The 16554-nt window shown below is 44.3% G+C and overlaps 2 protein-coding genes across 3 annotated transcripts in view; one reads left to right on the plus strand and one right to left on the minus strand.

Moving 5' to 3' along the window:
* LOC133072052 (protein lifeguard 2-like) overlaps positions 1-2198 on the minus strand; it is a 28340-nt gene extending 26142 nt beyond the window's left edge. For both annotated transcript variants that reach the window (XM_061164884.1, XM_061164883.1), the window contains exon 1: positions 2132-2198. In XM_061164884.1, the coding sequence (XP_061020867.1) occupies positions 2132-2139 (8 nt within the window). In that variant the 5' untranslated portion in view covers positions 2140-2198. The remainder of the gene's footprint in view (positions 1-2131) is intronic.
* GATAD1 (GATA zinc finger domain containing 1) lies at positions 1339-12190 on the plus strand. Its single transcript, XM_061164885.1, has 5 exons — positions 1339-1648; positions 2412-2537; positions 4121-4180; positions 5587-5770; positions 7455-12190. The coding sequence occupies exons 1-5, from the start codon at positions 1412-1414 to the stop codon at positions 7643-7645; spliced, it is 798 nt and encodes a 265-aa protein (XP_061020868.1). The 5' UTR covers positions 1339-1411; the 3' UTR covers positions 7646-12190.
* The last annotated feature ends 4364 nt before the right edge of the window (positions 12191-16554 follow it).

Below are 16554 nucleotides of genomic sequence, written 5' to 3' on the forward strand. Positions count from 1 at the left end.
CCAGAGCCACAACTTAGGATGCAGGGCTGCTATAGAGCCCTGTCCAGGTGTGCTTCCAAGACCAGTGTCCACCGGGGCATCCAGGCCAAACCACAGTCCCTCTGTTGATCATCAGTTAAGAGGAAAATAGGGATAATATCTTAAATCACAATTGGCAGAAGCCCTAAATGCAGTTTCACAACTTGATAAGGCAGTCAATACAGTTTTTTTCTTCCTCCCCCACCCCTCCACCAACATATTCATCAACATGTGTGAGAGAACTTCAAGCCTAGGAAACCCAGGATCACGAAGACAGGTAGGCAACCACCGCTCCACTGAGAGAGGCTGGGTAGAGACTCGTTTCCCTGGCCAGGCTGGTACTGACCAGCGGCATTCATTGAGAAGGCTGGATTCTCATGATGCCCTTGTCCTAGGCCAGCTGTTCCCAAGTGCGGTGCAGGGAGGACCCAAGACCTTTTCTGGAAGTTCCCAGGGCCAAATCTGCCTCCCAACAATGCCAAACCATCACTATCTCCCGGGACTAATGCTCAGAGGCTATGGGACTCAAGATGACACCGCCACTCAAGGGCCAATGAACGTATACGTCGTCTCCAGGGCTTTAAAATATGTTCCAACTCCTAATACTCAAATGTCCCTTATAAGCAAAAGTATTTGGGGGTGTCAATTATAATTTTAAAGAGTGTAATGGGGTCCTAAGTAGGAGTGCTGGACTTGGAAAATTAAAAATACAGGCTGCCCAGTTAAATTTGAATTCAGATAAGCAACGAACATTGCATGGGGTACATTGGCGTTAGTAAGTTATTAGTTGCTTATCTGGAATTTAGATTCACTTAGGCGTCCTGTATTTTATAAGCCAATCGTAGGCCTAAAAGGCCGAAAAGCTGGTGAACCTGCCCGCAGCCCCAGTAATTCCCGGCAAGGCACTTCCGGCCAGGCGGGCGGCCAGTGTGCGGCCCCGCCCACCACCGGAAGCCGCCTAAGGCCGAGGCAGGGCTGTCCTCCCAGGCCCCGCCCCACCCCGCCCCGCCCATCACCGGAAGCCGCCTAAGGCCGAGGCAGGGCTGTCCTCCCAGGCCCCGCCCCACCCCGCCCCGCCCATCACCGGAAGCCCCTAAGGCCGAGGCCAGGCTGTCCTCCCAAGCCCCGCCCCGCCCCGCCCCCGCCCCCGCCCCCGCCCCGCCTCCTGGCGCCTCTGGCTGCCGGAGCCTGAAGCTGGCTGCGGAGCGGGCGGAACCGGCTTCCTGCCTCCAGGGGGCGGCGGCCGCGGCCCGGTCCCAGTTTGGGCAGCTCGGCGCCGCGCCCGCGCCGCTCTTCTGTCTGTGGGAGTGGCGGGCCGGCCCGCGGGCCGCCGAGGCCGGCGGTCGCCATTCCCGTGTCGCTGCGCCCGCGGGGGCCGCCCGAGCCGGCCACCATGCCGCTGGGCCTGAAGCCCACCTGCAGCGTCTGCAAGACCACGTCGTCCTCCATGTGGAAGAAGGGTGCGCAGGGGGAGATCCTCTGCCACCTCTGCACAGGCCGGGGCAGCGCAGGCGGCGGCGGCTCCTGCGCGGGGGCGGCCGGCGGCGCAGGGGGCGGCGGCGGCGCCGCGACCTTCGCCAGCACCTCGGCCGCCCCTCCGCAGAGCAACGGGGGCGGGGGCGGCAAGCAGGTGAGCCCCTGCGGCCCCTCCCGCGGGCGGAGGCCGGCGCGGCGCGGGCGGGCGGCGCCCTCCCGGCTCGGCCGCGCCCTGACTGGGCCGCGCCGCCCCCTCCAGTTCGCGACGACAAGGCCGTCGTTGGCGTGGCCCCTTCTCAGCGCCTTTTCTTATGAGACGTTTGAAGTCTAGAGGAGCAGGAAGAGGAAAAACCCCTCAGAAGGCCCTCCCGTGTGATATTTTGGGTAGCAGCCGGACATCTCGGGGTACCTACGTTTACACAGAGATGCCCGCAGGGTCACGGCTACTGGACCTCATTCCCTGTTAATAAAGTTTACTTTGTCATAATGTCATTTTATTAAGATTATCAGGTCATTTTCAGTGGTAACATAAGTATTCCATTGCAGGAGGCGGCATCCCACACCCATTCTCTGGCTTAGGAGAGTTGAGTTTTTAAGGACTTTTGTGTTATAAACGCAACCGATGAATGGTTCTTACCTTGGCATAGACTGACTGACTCCTCTTGCTGCCCGTTGCCCTTTTACAAGTAGTTCACACCTTTTTTGGAGTCTCTGGAGATGTTTGCCTGTGGCTCTCCCTTTTTAAATTATCCGGTTCGTTTGATTATTACCCAGCATGAAAAGAACAGTTGCACTCTTAATTTTTAAATGTTCGTTTAAAGCGCATACTCTGGGATCCTTGTAAAATGGTGGTATCAGGACAGCAACCTTTCTACACTTTTTATTTCTCTTTTTTTTGTTCTTTGTTTATGTAACAGAGTAAGCAGGAAATTCACAGGAGGTCCGCTCGGCTCAGAAACACTAAATACAAATCCGCTCCAGCTGCTGAAAAGAAAGTTTCCACTAAAGGGAAAGGGAGAAGACATATTTTTAAATTAAAAAATGTAAGATGATTGTGGACAGTGTCTTGTACTGTAATTGTGGCATTGTGTGTAGTGTGACCAACCACCGCCTTCATCTCTCACCATTGAACTTGGACTCTGCTCTTGGCAGCCCTTCTGTAGCCTTCTGGGGAGTGATCCAGGCTTTCAGAAAGGGAAGGAACTTTTTTAGGAGGCTTTTTGTTTTATAAAGTTAACCATATCCTCTTTTCCTTGTTTTAGTGTCCCCCCCCGCCCCCCCCCCCGCAACATAAAACATGATTCTAAAAGAAACCTTAATCTTGAGCACATTTTATTGGGTTCTCTGTGCAAAGGATGAGCTGCAGTTACAGTTCTTGGTGTGGGCATGGTATTTTTTTTTCCATAAACCTCTAAGTAAATAATAACACTGGAATTCATTCAGTTCCATATTTGCTTGTTATATGGCCCCAGAAAAATGTTTCTTACTGATTTATAATGATCAACTTGATGAATATGAATCAAAAGTTTTACTAAATCTTTATCTCTTCTTTTATAAGAAGATAGATCATTGAAAGATTTGTGTTGAAATAACTGAAAGCTTATTTTTGATTTTGTAAATACAAGAGACAGTGGTCAGACACAATGGGCAAAGCATTAGATACTGTTTTTTGTTGTTTTTTTTTAAACCTCAGTATGATACTCTTTGCTTTCAGAGCAGAAATGCTTCATTCACCAGTAAAGACATTTTCTGAAGTTGGATGTATTCATTTAAAAAACTCAGAGAGGCCTTCCATTATATTCTTGTGCAGATTGTGGATTCTTTTTCTTGAGAGTAGTTGCTTCTAATTTATTTAGGATTTTAATGAATTTGTTTTCTAAAATGTGATTATTGACTAGACAAAATATGTGAATACTTGATTATAGTTGTACACACTTAAACACCTTTTTCCTCTTAAGTATGGTGGAATATGTTTTCTGAAAGTATTTTAATATCAATTTCTCTGGCAACCGCTTTCTTCAAGGATGATACCAAGACATATTTGGGAAGGCCTAGTTACTGTGTTGTGGCATAAAAGTGTGTATTACAGCTTAAGAAGGAATTTCGATGATGATTGAGTGGTGGCAAATTACTAGCCACTCCCAAGAAAGCTTCCTTTGGCCTTGGTTCAGACTAGTTAGAAAACTAGTTCTGATGATATTATCATAGCTATAGTTAAGTTGAAATGGAAAATGTCTTTGAGGAGACTTGTTTGTTATTTCCACCTCTGTCATGCTCTGGCCATTAAAGCCACAGATACTTTTTTAAACTAGATTGTTATGTGCAGTAAAGCTCTGAGAAGGGTTCTGTTAGGTCTCAGCCACATAATCAGGAGCTTGTCCTTTGAGTCTCAGCAATTTTTAAGCTAAAGGTAACGGAAATTAACAGCAGAAATATTCAGACCATGCTTTGCTGCAATCTTCAGAAGATTTTTTTTTTTTAACACTGCAGTTCTTGTCACCAAACAACTTTAGTATTTCTCAGATTACAGAACTCATATGTGTCTGGAAAAATGCCTACACACACACACACACACACACACACACACTATGAATGTGCTAATATTTTTACTTCTGTTTTTTCATAGCCCATCAAAGCTCCTGAGTCTGTTTCCACCATAATCACTGCAGAATCAATCTTCTACAAGGTGAGCATCATAGTTATTGAAGGAAGATTTGAATCTATTGTGTTTTTTTTTTGTTTTTTAGTCACTTATCCAACTCTTTTGTGACCCCATGGACGGTAACCTGCCACGCTCCTCTGCCCATGAGATTTCCGAGGCAAGAATACTGGAGTGGTTTGCTAATTGTTCCTCTAGTGGGTCTTCCCAACCCGGGACTGAACCTTCATCTCCGGCATTGCAGGTGGATTCTTTACCCCTGAGCCACCTGGAAGGCATAATGTGGTACTAAAATATGGGTTAGTCTAAAGATCTTTGCTACTCTGTATAAGATGTGATTGTGTTTTTTGTTCCTTTCTAAGATCTTTCTCCCCATACATGGCTATCATAAAACATCCAGAACTGAGTTGGGAGAGGAAGTTGCCTATTGAAATATTATATGAGGATCTGAAGTATTTTTTAATGTAGATTATGGGAATTGTTTTTAAAATACAAATGTGCGGTGTGGAGCCAGGGCAACGAGCCATCCTAGTCAACCTGACAACATTGAAGGCTAAGAAGGTAGAGGAGCGATTTGGACAAATAGAGGATGGAGACTGATACGGAGATGGGAGCAGGCAGAGAGGTTCACACATGCCTTTAAGAAGTGAAAGGAGAAGGGCAGTGGTGGGGACTGGCTGCTCCCGGAAGTCCATGGTGAGGGAGAGAGAGGTGACGTTGTTTTGATAAAAGCACTGTTTTTCAAGACTGAACAGAGGTGGACTCCGGCTGATACAGGAGCCTCAGCTGCAGTGCTGCCTTACGTAGCTTTTAGCAAGTCTCTTAACTTTGTCCAGTGCAGTGGCTCTGGCAGAAAAATGTAGGGATCGTACTACTGTGGTATAAAATTACGTTTATAAACAAATGCTTTCTCCAGCTGCAAGTCACCATGTGTATGTGAAATTTTTTTCATTCAAAAATGAAACAACTTTAGGGACTTCTGTGGTAGTTCATTGGTTGAGAATCTGCCTTCCAGTGCAAGGGACTTGAGTTGATCCCTGATCAGAGAAATAAGATCCCATACACCTAGGGGCAGCTAAGCCAGTGAGCCACAATTAGAGAGCCCATGTGCTGCAGCTACTCAGCCCACACACCACCACAAGAAGCCCTTTGACTGCAACAAGAGAGCCTGAGCACCACAGCTAGAGAAAGCCCACAGGCCCCAGTGAAGAATGCCCAGGAGCAGAGACCCAGCACAGCCAAAGAGAGAAAAAAGAAACAGCTTTAGAATTGGCATCAGTCACGACCATATAAATGTCGGCGCATTAGATCATCTCAAAGACCTTCTCTTGACCACTTGGAGAATTGTTGTTTTCATATTAAGGAAGTTTCCGTTCGCACCTGTAGTGTTGTTCTGTTATTTTAAATATGAGCTTATCTTCTGTTTCTCCCAGGGAGTCTATTACCAGATTGGAGATGTTGTTTCTGTAATTGATGAACAAGATGGAAAGCCCTACTATGCTCAGATCAGAGGTTTTATCCAGGACCAGTACTGTGAGAAGAGTGCGGCGCTGACGTGGCTCATTCCCACCCTGGCTAGCCCCAGGGACCAGTTCGACCCTGCGTCCTACATCGTGGGTGAGTTAGACAGGGACGGACAGGCTCTTGAACCGGTTTATTTTCCATTATTATGTGAAAGTGTATTCGTCTGCTTGTGCCGCCATGACAAAATACCATAAACTGAGTGGGCTAACAACAGAAATTTACTGTCTCACAGTTCTGGAGGCTGCAAGTCCAGCGTCAGGGTGCTGTCAGGGTCGGTTTCTGGTGAGAGCTGTCTTCCTGGCTTGTGGACAGCCGCTTTTCGGTTGTGTCCTCGCAGGAACTTTCCTCCGTGTGCGTGCACTCCTAGCATCTCTTCCTCTTCTTATAAGGTCACCAATTCTATTGTATGAGAGCCACATCCTTACAACTTCATTTTACCTTAATTACCTCTCTAAAGGCCCTCTCTCCAAATGTTATCACATTAGGGATTAGGACTTCAGCATGTGAATTTGGGGGCATACAATTCAGTCCATAACAAAGAAGCATAAGTACAAAAAAGATGATTTTACAGAAAATATGAAATTTTATAAAGCTGGGGTTTGAGGCTATCAATTATTTTGAGTTATGGGGCAGCATGCACCTACTAAAAAGCTGTGTGGATAAGATTTTTCTGGGTGACCCAGGGTTAAACTCTATTAAAATAAAGAATTTATTGTTCAAGAACTAGATTATTTAGGTAACATACAAAAAGTTACTCAAAAATAATTTCTAGAGGAACTGTCATGTTTATGTCTCAACATCTTACAAATTATCAACGTATGTTCCTCTACATATCACACTTGTCATCCTGGACCTTTTGTAACCTGTTACATTGGTGGTGGTGGCTGAAATGGCAGCCACTGTACTCACTGATTTCCAGGCTGACCAAAGAATTGATTCTTGACATAAACTCACAAGAAGAAGTTGTTGATAAATAGAATTTTGAGAGTGTTTAGAGTTTTAAAATTACCCCAAACTTTTCAACCTTTCTGCAATGAGCATACATTGCTTTTTCATTCTAAGAAAAAACACAGAAGGTATTTTTCTGAGAGAACGGAAGGACAAATAATGTATCACTGTTATTCTCACCTGCGTGTCAAGTTTTGACACATGGCCAAGCAGTTTTAGTCTTTTGCTTGTAAGTACATAGAAGAGTGAGCTTTCATTTACCTGTCCTATCAGATCGGATTGTCAGCAGAGGCAGTAATGTGCCTGAACCACCTCTCGGGCTTCTCTCTCACCTCTTCTTCCTAATGTTCTGAAGGAGACCACATATCATAAAGTTTCAGAGCCCAGACTCTGAACTAGACTGTCTGGGTTCATAGGACAGCCACTTAGAAGTTGTGTGATCTTGGGCAGGTTCCCTCATCTCTCTTGCCTCTTTCCTCATGTAAAATGGGAATAATCATGGTACCTAACTCAGAGGGTTGCTGTGAGGATTCAAAGCATTGATGTATCTGGCAAGTATTTAGATCAGTGTAGACATATAGTAGATATTATATAAGGCTAAATATCACTTTTGGAATCCTTTCTGTATTGAGTTACATTTTGGGGAGAGTGCTATCTTCCTTAAGCAGTTAAAGCAGAAAAAAATGATAGGAAGTAACTTCAAAATAATATATATTTCAAGGAGTAATGTCACGTTAGCACCAGACCAGTTTCTCTTAGTGTTTAGGAATTTTAATTTTTATGAAAATGATATATATCTTCAAAAATGTAAATGGTGGCTCCCTTCCAGGACCAGAGGAGGATCTTCCAAGGAAGATGGAATACTTGGAATTTGTCTGTCATGCACCTTCTGAATATTTCAAGTCACGTTCATCACCATTTCCCACAGTTCCCACCAGACCAGAGAAGGGCTATATATGGACTCATGTTGGACCTACTCCTGCAATAACTATTAAGGAAACAGTTGCCAACCATTTATAGTTTAAAAAGTAAACCTGGATTTCCAATTCCCTTGCATTTGTACCACTGTAAGACATGCCACATGCTTCTTTAATGAAATTCTTAGATGGAAAAATGACTAAAGTAATCACTAGCTTGTTTATTAGTAGTCACTTAGAAAATTAAAAGAGATAGACAAGAATTAAATATATTTTGAAATGAAGTATTACACATACATTAAGTGTGTATATCCTCCCAGGCAAATACTGTCATTTCCAGGGAGACTATTAGGAACAGGTAGTGTCTATTTTTCTCCTTAATTTATTTCTAGAAACTCATAAAATGGATTGTATTTTTCTATAAGAATAAAATATTAATTAAGATATAAATTTGTAACCAAGGGCTAAATCAAGTAAAATATAGCTGTGATCAACAATCTCTCTCACAGCATCTCTTAAAAAAGCTTTATTTTATTATCTAGAAAATAAGACTGTTGACTGCTTTATTAAGGAAAATGATTGGTGGATGATTTTTATTAGCCCAGGCATTTTAAAACTTTCATCTAATTCTTCTGTAGTAGAGAGAAATTCATAATCATTTGGTTGATTTTAATAGAGCTGCTCTTCACTGCTCTGACCTGCCTTCTCAGTCGGAACGAGGCTTCATCAAAAGGTTAGGCTTACAGTGTGGACAGTCACCTTCTCTGAACACACAGGAAATATGCTCTGTAGGCACCCCAGAGCAGTAGGTTCTTGACCGCACCTAGGTCTAACATTGGACAGCCATAAAAATGATTAATAGGTCATTAGCAATGATACCTTTTAGGATTTGAAATATCTCAACTGGAATTCCATCACCTCCACTAGGTTTGTTCATAGTGCTGCTTGACTTCTCATTCCAGGATGTCTGGCTCTAGGTGAGTGATCACACCATCATGATTATCTGAGTCATGAAGATCTTTTCTGTATAGTTCTTCCATGTATTCTTGTCACCTCTTCTTAATATCTTCTGCTTTTGTTAGGTCCATACCATTTCTGTCCTTTATTGTGCCCATCTTTGCATGAAAATTTCCCTTGGTATCTCTAATTTTCTTGAAGAGATGTCTAGTCTTTCCCATTCTGTTGTTTTCCTCTATTTCTTTGCATTGATCACTGAGGAAGGCTTTCTTATCTCTCCTTGCTGTTCTTTGGAACTCTGCATTCAAAAGGGTATATCTTTCCTTTTCTTCTTGGCCTTTTGCTTCTCTTCTTTTCACAGCTATTTGTAAGGCCTCCTCAGACAACCATTTTGCCTTTTTGCATTTCTTTCTTGTGGGGATGGTCTTGATCCCTGTCTCATGTACAGTGTCATGAACCTCTGTCCATAGTTCTTCAGGCTCTCTAGCAGATCTAATCCCTTCAATCTATTTGTCACTTTCACTGTATAGTCATAAGGGATTTGATTTAGGTCATACCTGAATGGTCTAGTGGTTTTCCCTACTTTCTTCAATTTAAGTCTGAATTTGGCAATAAGGAGTTCATGATCTGAGCCACAGTCAGCTCCCAGTCTTGTTTTTGCCGACTGTATAGAGCTTCTCCATCTTTGGCTGCAAAGAATATAATCAGACTGATTTTGGTGTTGGCCATCTGGTGATGTCCATGTGTAGCATCTTCTCTTGTGTTGTTGGAAGAGGGTGTTTCCTGTGGCCATTGCACTCTCTTGGCAAAACTCTATTAGCCTTTGCCCAGCTTCGTTCTGTACTCCAGGGCCAAATTTGCCTGTTACTTCAGGTATTTCTTGACTTCCTACTTTTGCATTCCAGTCCCCTATAGTGAAAAGGACATCTTTTTTGGATGTTAGTTCTAGGTCTTGTAGGTCTTCAAAGAATTGTTCAACTTCAGCTTCTTCAGCATTATTGGTTGGGGCATAGATTTGGATTACTGTGATATTGAATGGTTTGCCTTGGAAATGAACAGAGATCATTCTTATTTGAGATTGGATCCAAGTACTGCATTTTGGACTCTTGTTGACCATGATGTTACTCCATTTCTTCTAAGGGATTCTTGCCCACAGTAGTAGATTATAATGGTCATCTGGGAAAAAAAAAAAAAAGGTCATCTGAGTTAAATTAACCATTTCCAGGCCATTTTAGTTCACTGACATCCCTAAAATGTCGATGTTCACTCTTGCCATCTCCTGTTTGACCACTTCCAATTTGCCTTGATTCACGGACCTAACATTCCAGGTTCCTAGGCAATATTGTTCTTTACAGCATCGCACCTTGCTTCTATCACCAGTCACATCCACAACTGGGTGTTGTTTTTGCTTTGGCTCCATCTCTTCATTCTTTCTGGAGTTAGTTCTCCACTGATCTCCAGTAGCATATTGGGCACCTACTGACCTGGGGAGTTCATCTTTCAGTGTCCCATCTTTTTGCCTTTTCATATTGTTCATGAGGTTCTCAAGAATACTGAAGTGGTTTGCCATTCCCTTCTCCAGTGGACCACATTCTGTCAGACCTCTCCACCATGACCAGCAAATTTGGAAAACTCAGCAGTGGCCACAGGACTGGAAAAGGTCAACTTTCATTCCAGTCCCAAGGAAAAGGTATGCCAAAGAATGCTCAAACTACCGCACAATTGCACTCATCTCACACACTAGCAAAGTAATGCTCAAAATTCTCCAAGCCTAGCTTCAACAGTACGTGAACTGTGAACTTCCAGATGTTCAAGCTGGATTTAGAAAAGGGAGAGGAACCAGGGATCAAATTGCCAATATCTGTTGGATCATCAGAAAAGCAAGAGAGTTCCAGAAAAACATCTATTTCTGCCTTATTGGCTATGCCAAAGCCTTTGACTGTGTGGATCACAATAAACTGTGGAAAATTCTGAAAGAGACGGGAATACCAGACTACCTGACCTGCCTCTTGAGAAACCTGTATGCAGGTCAGGAAGCAACAGTTAGAACTGGTTACAAACAGACTGGTTACAAATAGGAAAAGGAGGACGTCAAGGCTATATATTGTCACCCTGCTTATTTAACTTATATGCAGAGTACATCATTAGAAACGCTGGGCTGGAAGAAGCACAAGCTGGAATCAAGATTGCCGGGAGAAAAAAAAAAAGATTGCCGGGAGAAATATCAATAATCTCAGATATGCAGATGACACCACCCTTATGGCAGAAAGTGAAGAACTAAAGAGCCTCTTGAGGAAAGTGAAAGAGGAGAGTGAAAAAGTTGGCTTAAAACTCAACATTCAGAAAACTAAGATCATGGCATCTGGTCCCATCACTTCATGGGAAATAGATGGGGAAACAGTGAGAGACTTTATTTTTTTTGGGCTCCAAAATCACTGCAGACGGTGACTGCAGCCATGAAATTAAAAGATGCTTGCTCCTTGGAAAAAGAGTTATGACCAACCTAGACAGCATATTAAAAAACAGACATTACTTTGCCAATAAAGGTCTGTCTAGTCAAGGCTATGGTTTTTCCAGTAGTCATGTATGGATGTGAGAGTTGGACTATAAAGAAAGCTGATCGTTGAAGAATGGATGCTTTTGAACTGTGGTGTTGGAGAAGACTCTTGAGAGTCCCTTGGACTGCAAGGAGATCCAACCAGTCCATCCTAAAGGAAATCAGTCCTGAATATTCATTGGAAGGACTGAGGCTGAAACTCCAATTCTTTGGCCACCTGATGCAAAGAACTGACTCATTTGAAAAGACCCTGATGCTGGGAAAGACTGAAGGAGAGAGGAGAAGGGGCCGACAGAGGATGCGATGGTTGGATGGCATCACCAAGTCAAGGGACATGTGTTTGAGTAAACTTGGGAGTTGGTGATGGACAGGGAGGCCTGGTGTACTGCAGTCCTGGGGTCGAAAAGAGTCGGACACAACTGAGCAACTGAACTGTACTGAGCATTGATATCTTAAAAAAAAGTCCACCCCAAGTTAAAGCCATCTGCTGTGGATTCATCATAACAGGCCTAAAACAGTGTTTGAGATTTAGAAGGCCAGGCACAGGAATTCTAGTCAGAATTCAGGGACAGATTTTACTTCAAGGGCAGGTCAGCTGCGTCAGGGAGCTACAGCTTCAAAGTGGGAGGAAGTGGGGCTTACACGTACTTGCCTCCTCTCCTCTTCTGAGCTGACCATTATTTCCCTACCCCAAGAAAATTTATCAGAATCTAATTTAATTATAATGATTTTGAATTGTAGCAGTTTTAACTGTTACCATTTTTATACACAGTTATGGTTTATTAGTTGGAAGAAAGTTACAATTTGTATATTGTAGATACATAGCCCTATGTTATAGTTAATCTCTCTTATCAAAAGTTGTTGTAAAATTGATTGTAAATACCATTGTCAATAACTAAATGCTAGTATTCAGAGCTGTGGATTAAAATGTATTTTTCCCAATATATTTACTTTGAATTTATTTCATTCATTTGTTTCATGTAAATAAGGGTTTTCCACCCAAAAATGGTGTAAGTAGAAGACACTAGTGTTGTACTACTTGTAATTTGGAGTGACAGATTTGTCATCAATATGTAATAGATATTAGGATACTCAAAGAATGACTGATCAATAAAATGAATACAAAGTAAGGTATTTATTAAATGACTTATTTTAAAACCAGTGTATAAACTGACCATTTGTTCATAATTTGGTGGATACTTGTGTAATATCTTTTAGAACTAAGATTGAATTTTCGTTTGCCTCCTTAGCAAACACCAGTGGCTGCTGTTTCTCACGGTGTAGATCTGTGTCTTTTCTCATATAATGGAGGCCTGCGCTGAGGGGGCCCACAGACTGTGCTCCCAGCCTCGTCGCCAAGCGGCTGAGAGGCTAATGCAAGTTCCAGTTTGTCCTTGCTCCCCTTTCATGAGCATCTTCCCTCCAGGCTGCCTGCCCTGGCGACTTAGACCCCAGCCCATTCATAGAAGCAAAAGCCTTCCACAGGCTGTTCAGTGGGCTCCAATCATTGTGTAAGGTAATATTTCTGTAATAGATTCTTACCTTTCTAAGTGGCTCTGTTTCTCTCTTCAAATCCTGATACAGTTGTGGAGAAACTGAAGGATAAAGCAAAGAACTGCTGTTTTTCATTACAACTATTTAGAATTACTTGGCCTTTTTAACAAATAACTGTGTACAGGTATTATTTTGATAAATTTCTTTTAATTGAAAAGTAATGAAGGATGTCACAAAGGGAAAGATGAACACATTGGGTTGTTAAAATTTTTAATTTATAACTGTATAAAATTAAAAAGCAAACTCTTTTTCTTTTTTCTGTTCAAGAAGTGGGAATCATGAACCATTATTTCTCACTCAACATGACAGACTGGAATGAAGTAATTACTCAATTACAAACAGCAGCTACAATCATAGCCTCAACTTCTAGTGACATCATCGCTATTTGGAATTACTCTGACTTCTGTGTTTCACCTGTTGTGGAAGGGAGCAAGTTTAACAAAAATACCTAACCTTCAGTACTTCTTGTGGATAGGAGAGGTGCAAGTTAAAAAGACCATAACTTTATTTATTTATTTTTTTAAGACCATAACTTTAAAGAATGAAGGTGCTGTTCGGGAAATACAGTTTGAAGAAACTTCTTTCAATTCAGACATCTCCAAAAAGGTAGTAGAGAAAGAAAACACTATTGAGGGAGGATTAAATTAGAATATGCTGCTCCATCACAGGCATTTGGCTAAGGTCGCAAAAACAAAGAAATTTCACCTTTTTGTGTGGCCAAACAGGTACAGTCATTATATACATGTTCTCCAGATAAACAGTAAGTGGTCCTCAGAGAACTTGACAGCACCATTTGTCACATGCAGTTCTTGCTACATTTACCTGGTGACTGGGGTGACCGCCTCCGTTAGCTAGTTGACTTTCTGAGGGGTGAGAGGGGCAGACATGTCTGTGTGACAGGAAGACTTGAGCAGTTTGGGGCACTGAAGTGTGTCTTCTCCTCTTCCAGAGAAACTGGAGGACGGGGTGCCCTGTCCTGACAGTTACATGTCAAAGACATGGCTCCCAGGGCCTTGAGAAGAACACTGCTAGGGGGCAAAACTAAGGCTTACTTAGTTTCTTAAAAATACATTTCAAAGAGTGTGAGAAAATACAAGTTTTCTAAGGTAAATACTCAGACCTAAAGGAAAATCTCTTGCCTTATTTTCAGCAGAGAGAATTAAGCGTCTTATTTTAAATTCCTCTTTGTCCTTAGCAGTACCCTGATTTGGACGAGGGAGGAGTGGGCAGCTTCGTGACTCGGGCCTCACAGTGGGGGACACTTAGGACATGTTGGCGTCTGTGAGGGTTTCAATACGGCGGCCACGTCAGGGCTGGGGCAGAGGCCCAGGGCTGCAGCCCAGCTCCCACCCACCCAGGACCCTCGGTCAGGGCGTATCCTCTACCACCATACTGGGTGGTCCTCGTGGTTGTGGCTTTATTAACAGGACTAAGAGGTTCTGAACTACAAAGGCCGACACCATCATTTTTTGCTGAAGGAAAATTCATTTTCTATTCATTCTCCTCCATAGTCACAGATTCACAAATATCACACTCGAATTATCCATGTTTTATATTTTAAGAATTATATGGATTTTGGGTATGTTTTTAGATTCCACTGGCCTCCCCCGCATCTATACCAGTGAATCAGGAGCACATTACAATCACCTGTGGAGCTTTAACAACTAGAAACAAAAATTACAAAAGGAAAAAGGAAACCCTGCTGGGAAGTTCTGACAAGCAGCTAAGTAAATCAGTGTCTGTGGGCGTGAGACTGGGACCTCCTTAGGTTCCGAAGAATCTAGTAAACTGTAAGAGAAGCCAAAAAAGTGTTTACAGTTCCAGAGGTGAGAACCACTTCTCAGGCTAGTTCTCTCTGTATATAAAATGCAGCTGGTAAGGACTTCAGTTTCTACACCTGCTTTGGGGTAATTTAGGAAGCTCATCAAAGGCCTGTTCATACCAGTTAGCCTTGTTAAAAGTAACTAGTCACCTGTCAGGGAACCGGCATACTCGGAGCGCTCTAGGCTACACTCGCGCTCAGCTGTGGCTCGTTTACCTGGCCCTAGAGCGCGGGGCTTGCTCGCCTCCTAGTGAAGCCCCCTGACCCATCGGCTGTTCCCACATAGCCTCTAAGACTGACGAAGCTCCTGCCCAGCATTTGGGAGGAGGCTGTGCTGCTGGGAGGTCCTGGGCTTCCTGAATCCGTGCGTGGTTGTCCCTTGACCAAAGGACTCCAAAATCCTTACTAAATTGCTTGAGTTTTTATCATTTGGCAGTTTTGGTGAGGACATGGGTCCTGACAACTCACTGGAAAAGACCCTGATGCTGGGAAAGATCGAGGGCGGAAGGAGAAGGGGGCATCAGAGGATGAGATGGCTCTACTGCACCCATGATGCAAAGAACATGAACCTGGGCAAACTCCAGGGTATGGTGAGGGACAGGGAAGCCTGGCTTGCTTCAGTCCGTGGGGTGGCAGAGTCAGAGACAATTGCGTGACTGAACCACAACATAGGTCCTGCAGACAGCCGCTGGAGATGCCGGGGGCTCCTGACTGTGGTGAAGGGAGCCCGGAAGCCCTTGGATTTCACTGCCTCTTTGCCACTCGCCAGGATGCTCTTAGTTGGCCTTCTGAGCTCTTCATGTTTGTCTGGATCCTTCCTGGAGGACAATTGGAGCATGAGAAGCTCCAGGTCTCATGGGCGACAGCATTGGGACTTTGCAGCCAACCTCCTCTGCAAGGTAAGCGCTTTGGGGAGGCCCTGCCAGGTCCTTGCCCCTTGCCTCGCTCTGTGATTGGTTCTTTCTGGGGCGCCTGAGGGGGGGACCTTGTGGGTCCCATCTGAGATGACCTTGTCTTTTTTTTAAAGATAAACTTTCTGGGTAACAAAGGCAGAAGGGACGCTCAGTCTGGGTGCCCCACTGGGAAGAGCCACCCAGCAAGACCTTGAGCCAGATGGGGGGTCTGCAGGTCCCGGGCACAGACACGTCCCTGGTGGGCAGAGAGGGTCTGGCTGCCCGAGGAGCTGCCCTGGGGAGGACGGTTCTGGGGTGGCCGAGGCCCAGTCTGAGGCTCAGCTGAGTGGGGCACTCGGTGAGGGGTGACTCCTTTCTCTTGGGTTGAGCCTGTGAGCAGAGGCCACACTCGGGGCTGCGCCCCTGCCCTCCCGCTCACAGGTGCCCACGGGTGCAGGCGTGCTAATGCACGCACATGCACACGCCCAGGCGGGGTGGTGTCCCCCTCCTCACCCCTCTCCTCCCACATCCAGCACGCTGGCCTTCGCCATCAGTAATAGTGCCCGTAACTCGGAAGGACGGGGTGCAGACTGGCCTGTCTTGGGTTGACATGAGCTATCGTTTGATGTATTCTGGCTAGTTTTTGTTTTTTACTGTGTCTTTAGAGTAATAAAATCACACAGCAATTAAAAAAAAAAGACAGCCAGAAACACTAAGTCTGGTTGAATTGGGATCATTGCAACAAGGAATAATAGTACGGACCTGCCAACCTAAGGGAAGCAAGATGGCAAAGTGTGAGGAGACTCGCGAAGTCTCAAGGTGAGTCCACAGTGTAAACTGCTCTGGAACTTGCGGAAGTAAGTGGAGACCAGAAGTATCTGGTGGTTTTCATCAGCTGGTACAATCTGGGGTAGGTAGGCACAGTTCAAAATATTTAAAGCCATTACAGTGTCCACCACTGTAATGTACACCTGAAACATTAGTTTCAGGTGTACAACATCAATGATGGAGTATTTGTATACATCACAAAATGAGCACCACAAAAAGTCTAGTTAACAGGTCACCATACATAGTTCCCTGGTGGCTCAGAGGGTAAAGCGTCTGCCTGCAATGCGGGAGACCCAAGTTCGATCCCTGGGAGGGGAAGACCCCCTGGAGAAGGGAATGGCACCCCACTCCAGTACTATTGCCTGGAAAATCCCATGGATGGAGACACCTGGGTAGGCTAC

The sequence above is a fragment of the Dama dama genome, chromosome 18, assembly GCF_033118175.1.
Source record: "Dama dama isolate Ldn47 chromosome 18, ASM3311817v1, whole genome shotgun sequence".
NCBI classification, from domain to species: domain Eukaryota; kingdom Metazoa; phylum Chordata; class Mammalia; order Artiodactyla; family Cervidae; genus Dama; species Dama dama.

What these genes read in the sequence shown, in the direction of transcription:
- GATAD1 (XM_061164885.1), top strand. Translation starts at nt 1,412, where the DNA reads ATGCCGCTGGGCCTGAAGCCCACCTGCAGCGTCTGCAAGACCACGTCG. An exon ending in GGGGCGGGGGCGGCAAGCAG is followed by an intron (nt 1,649 to 2,411) that starts GTGAGCCCCTGC and finishes TTTATGTAACAG; the next exon opens with AGTAAGCAGGAAATTCACAG. An exon ending in CCCTGCGTCCTACATCGTGG is followed by an intron (nt 5,771 to 7,454) that starts GTGAGTTAGACA and finishes GCTCCCTTCCAG; the next exon opens with GACCAGAGGAGGATCTTCCA.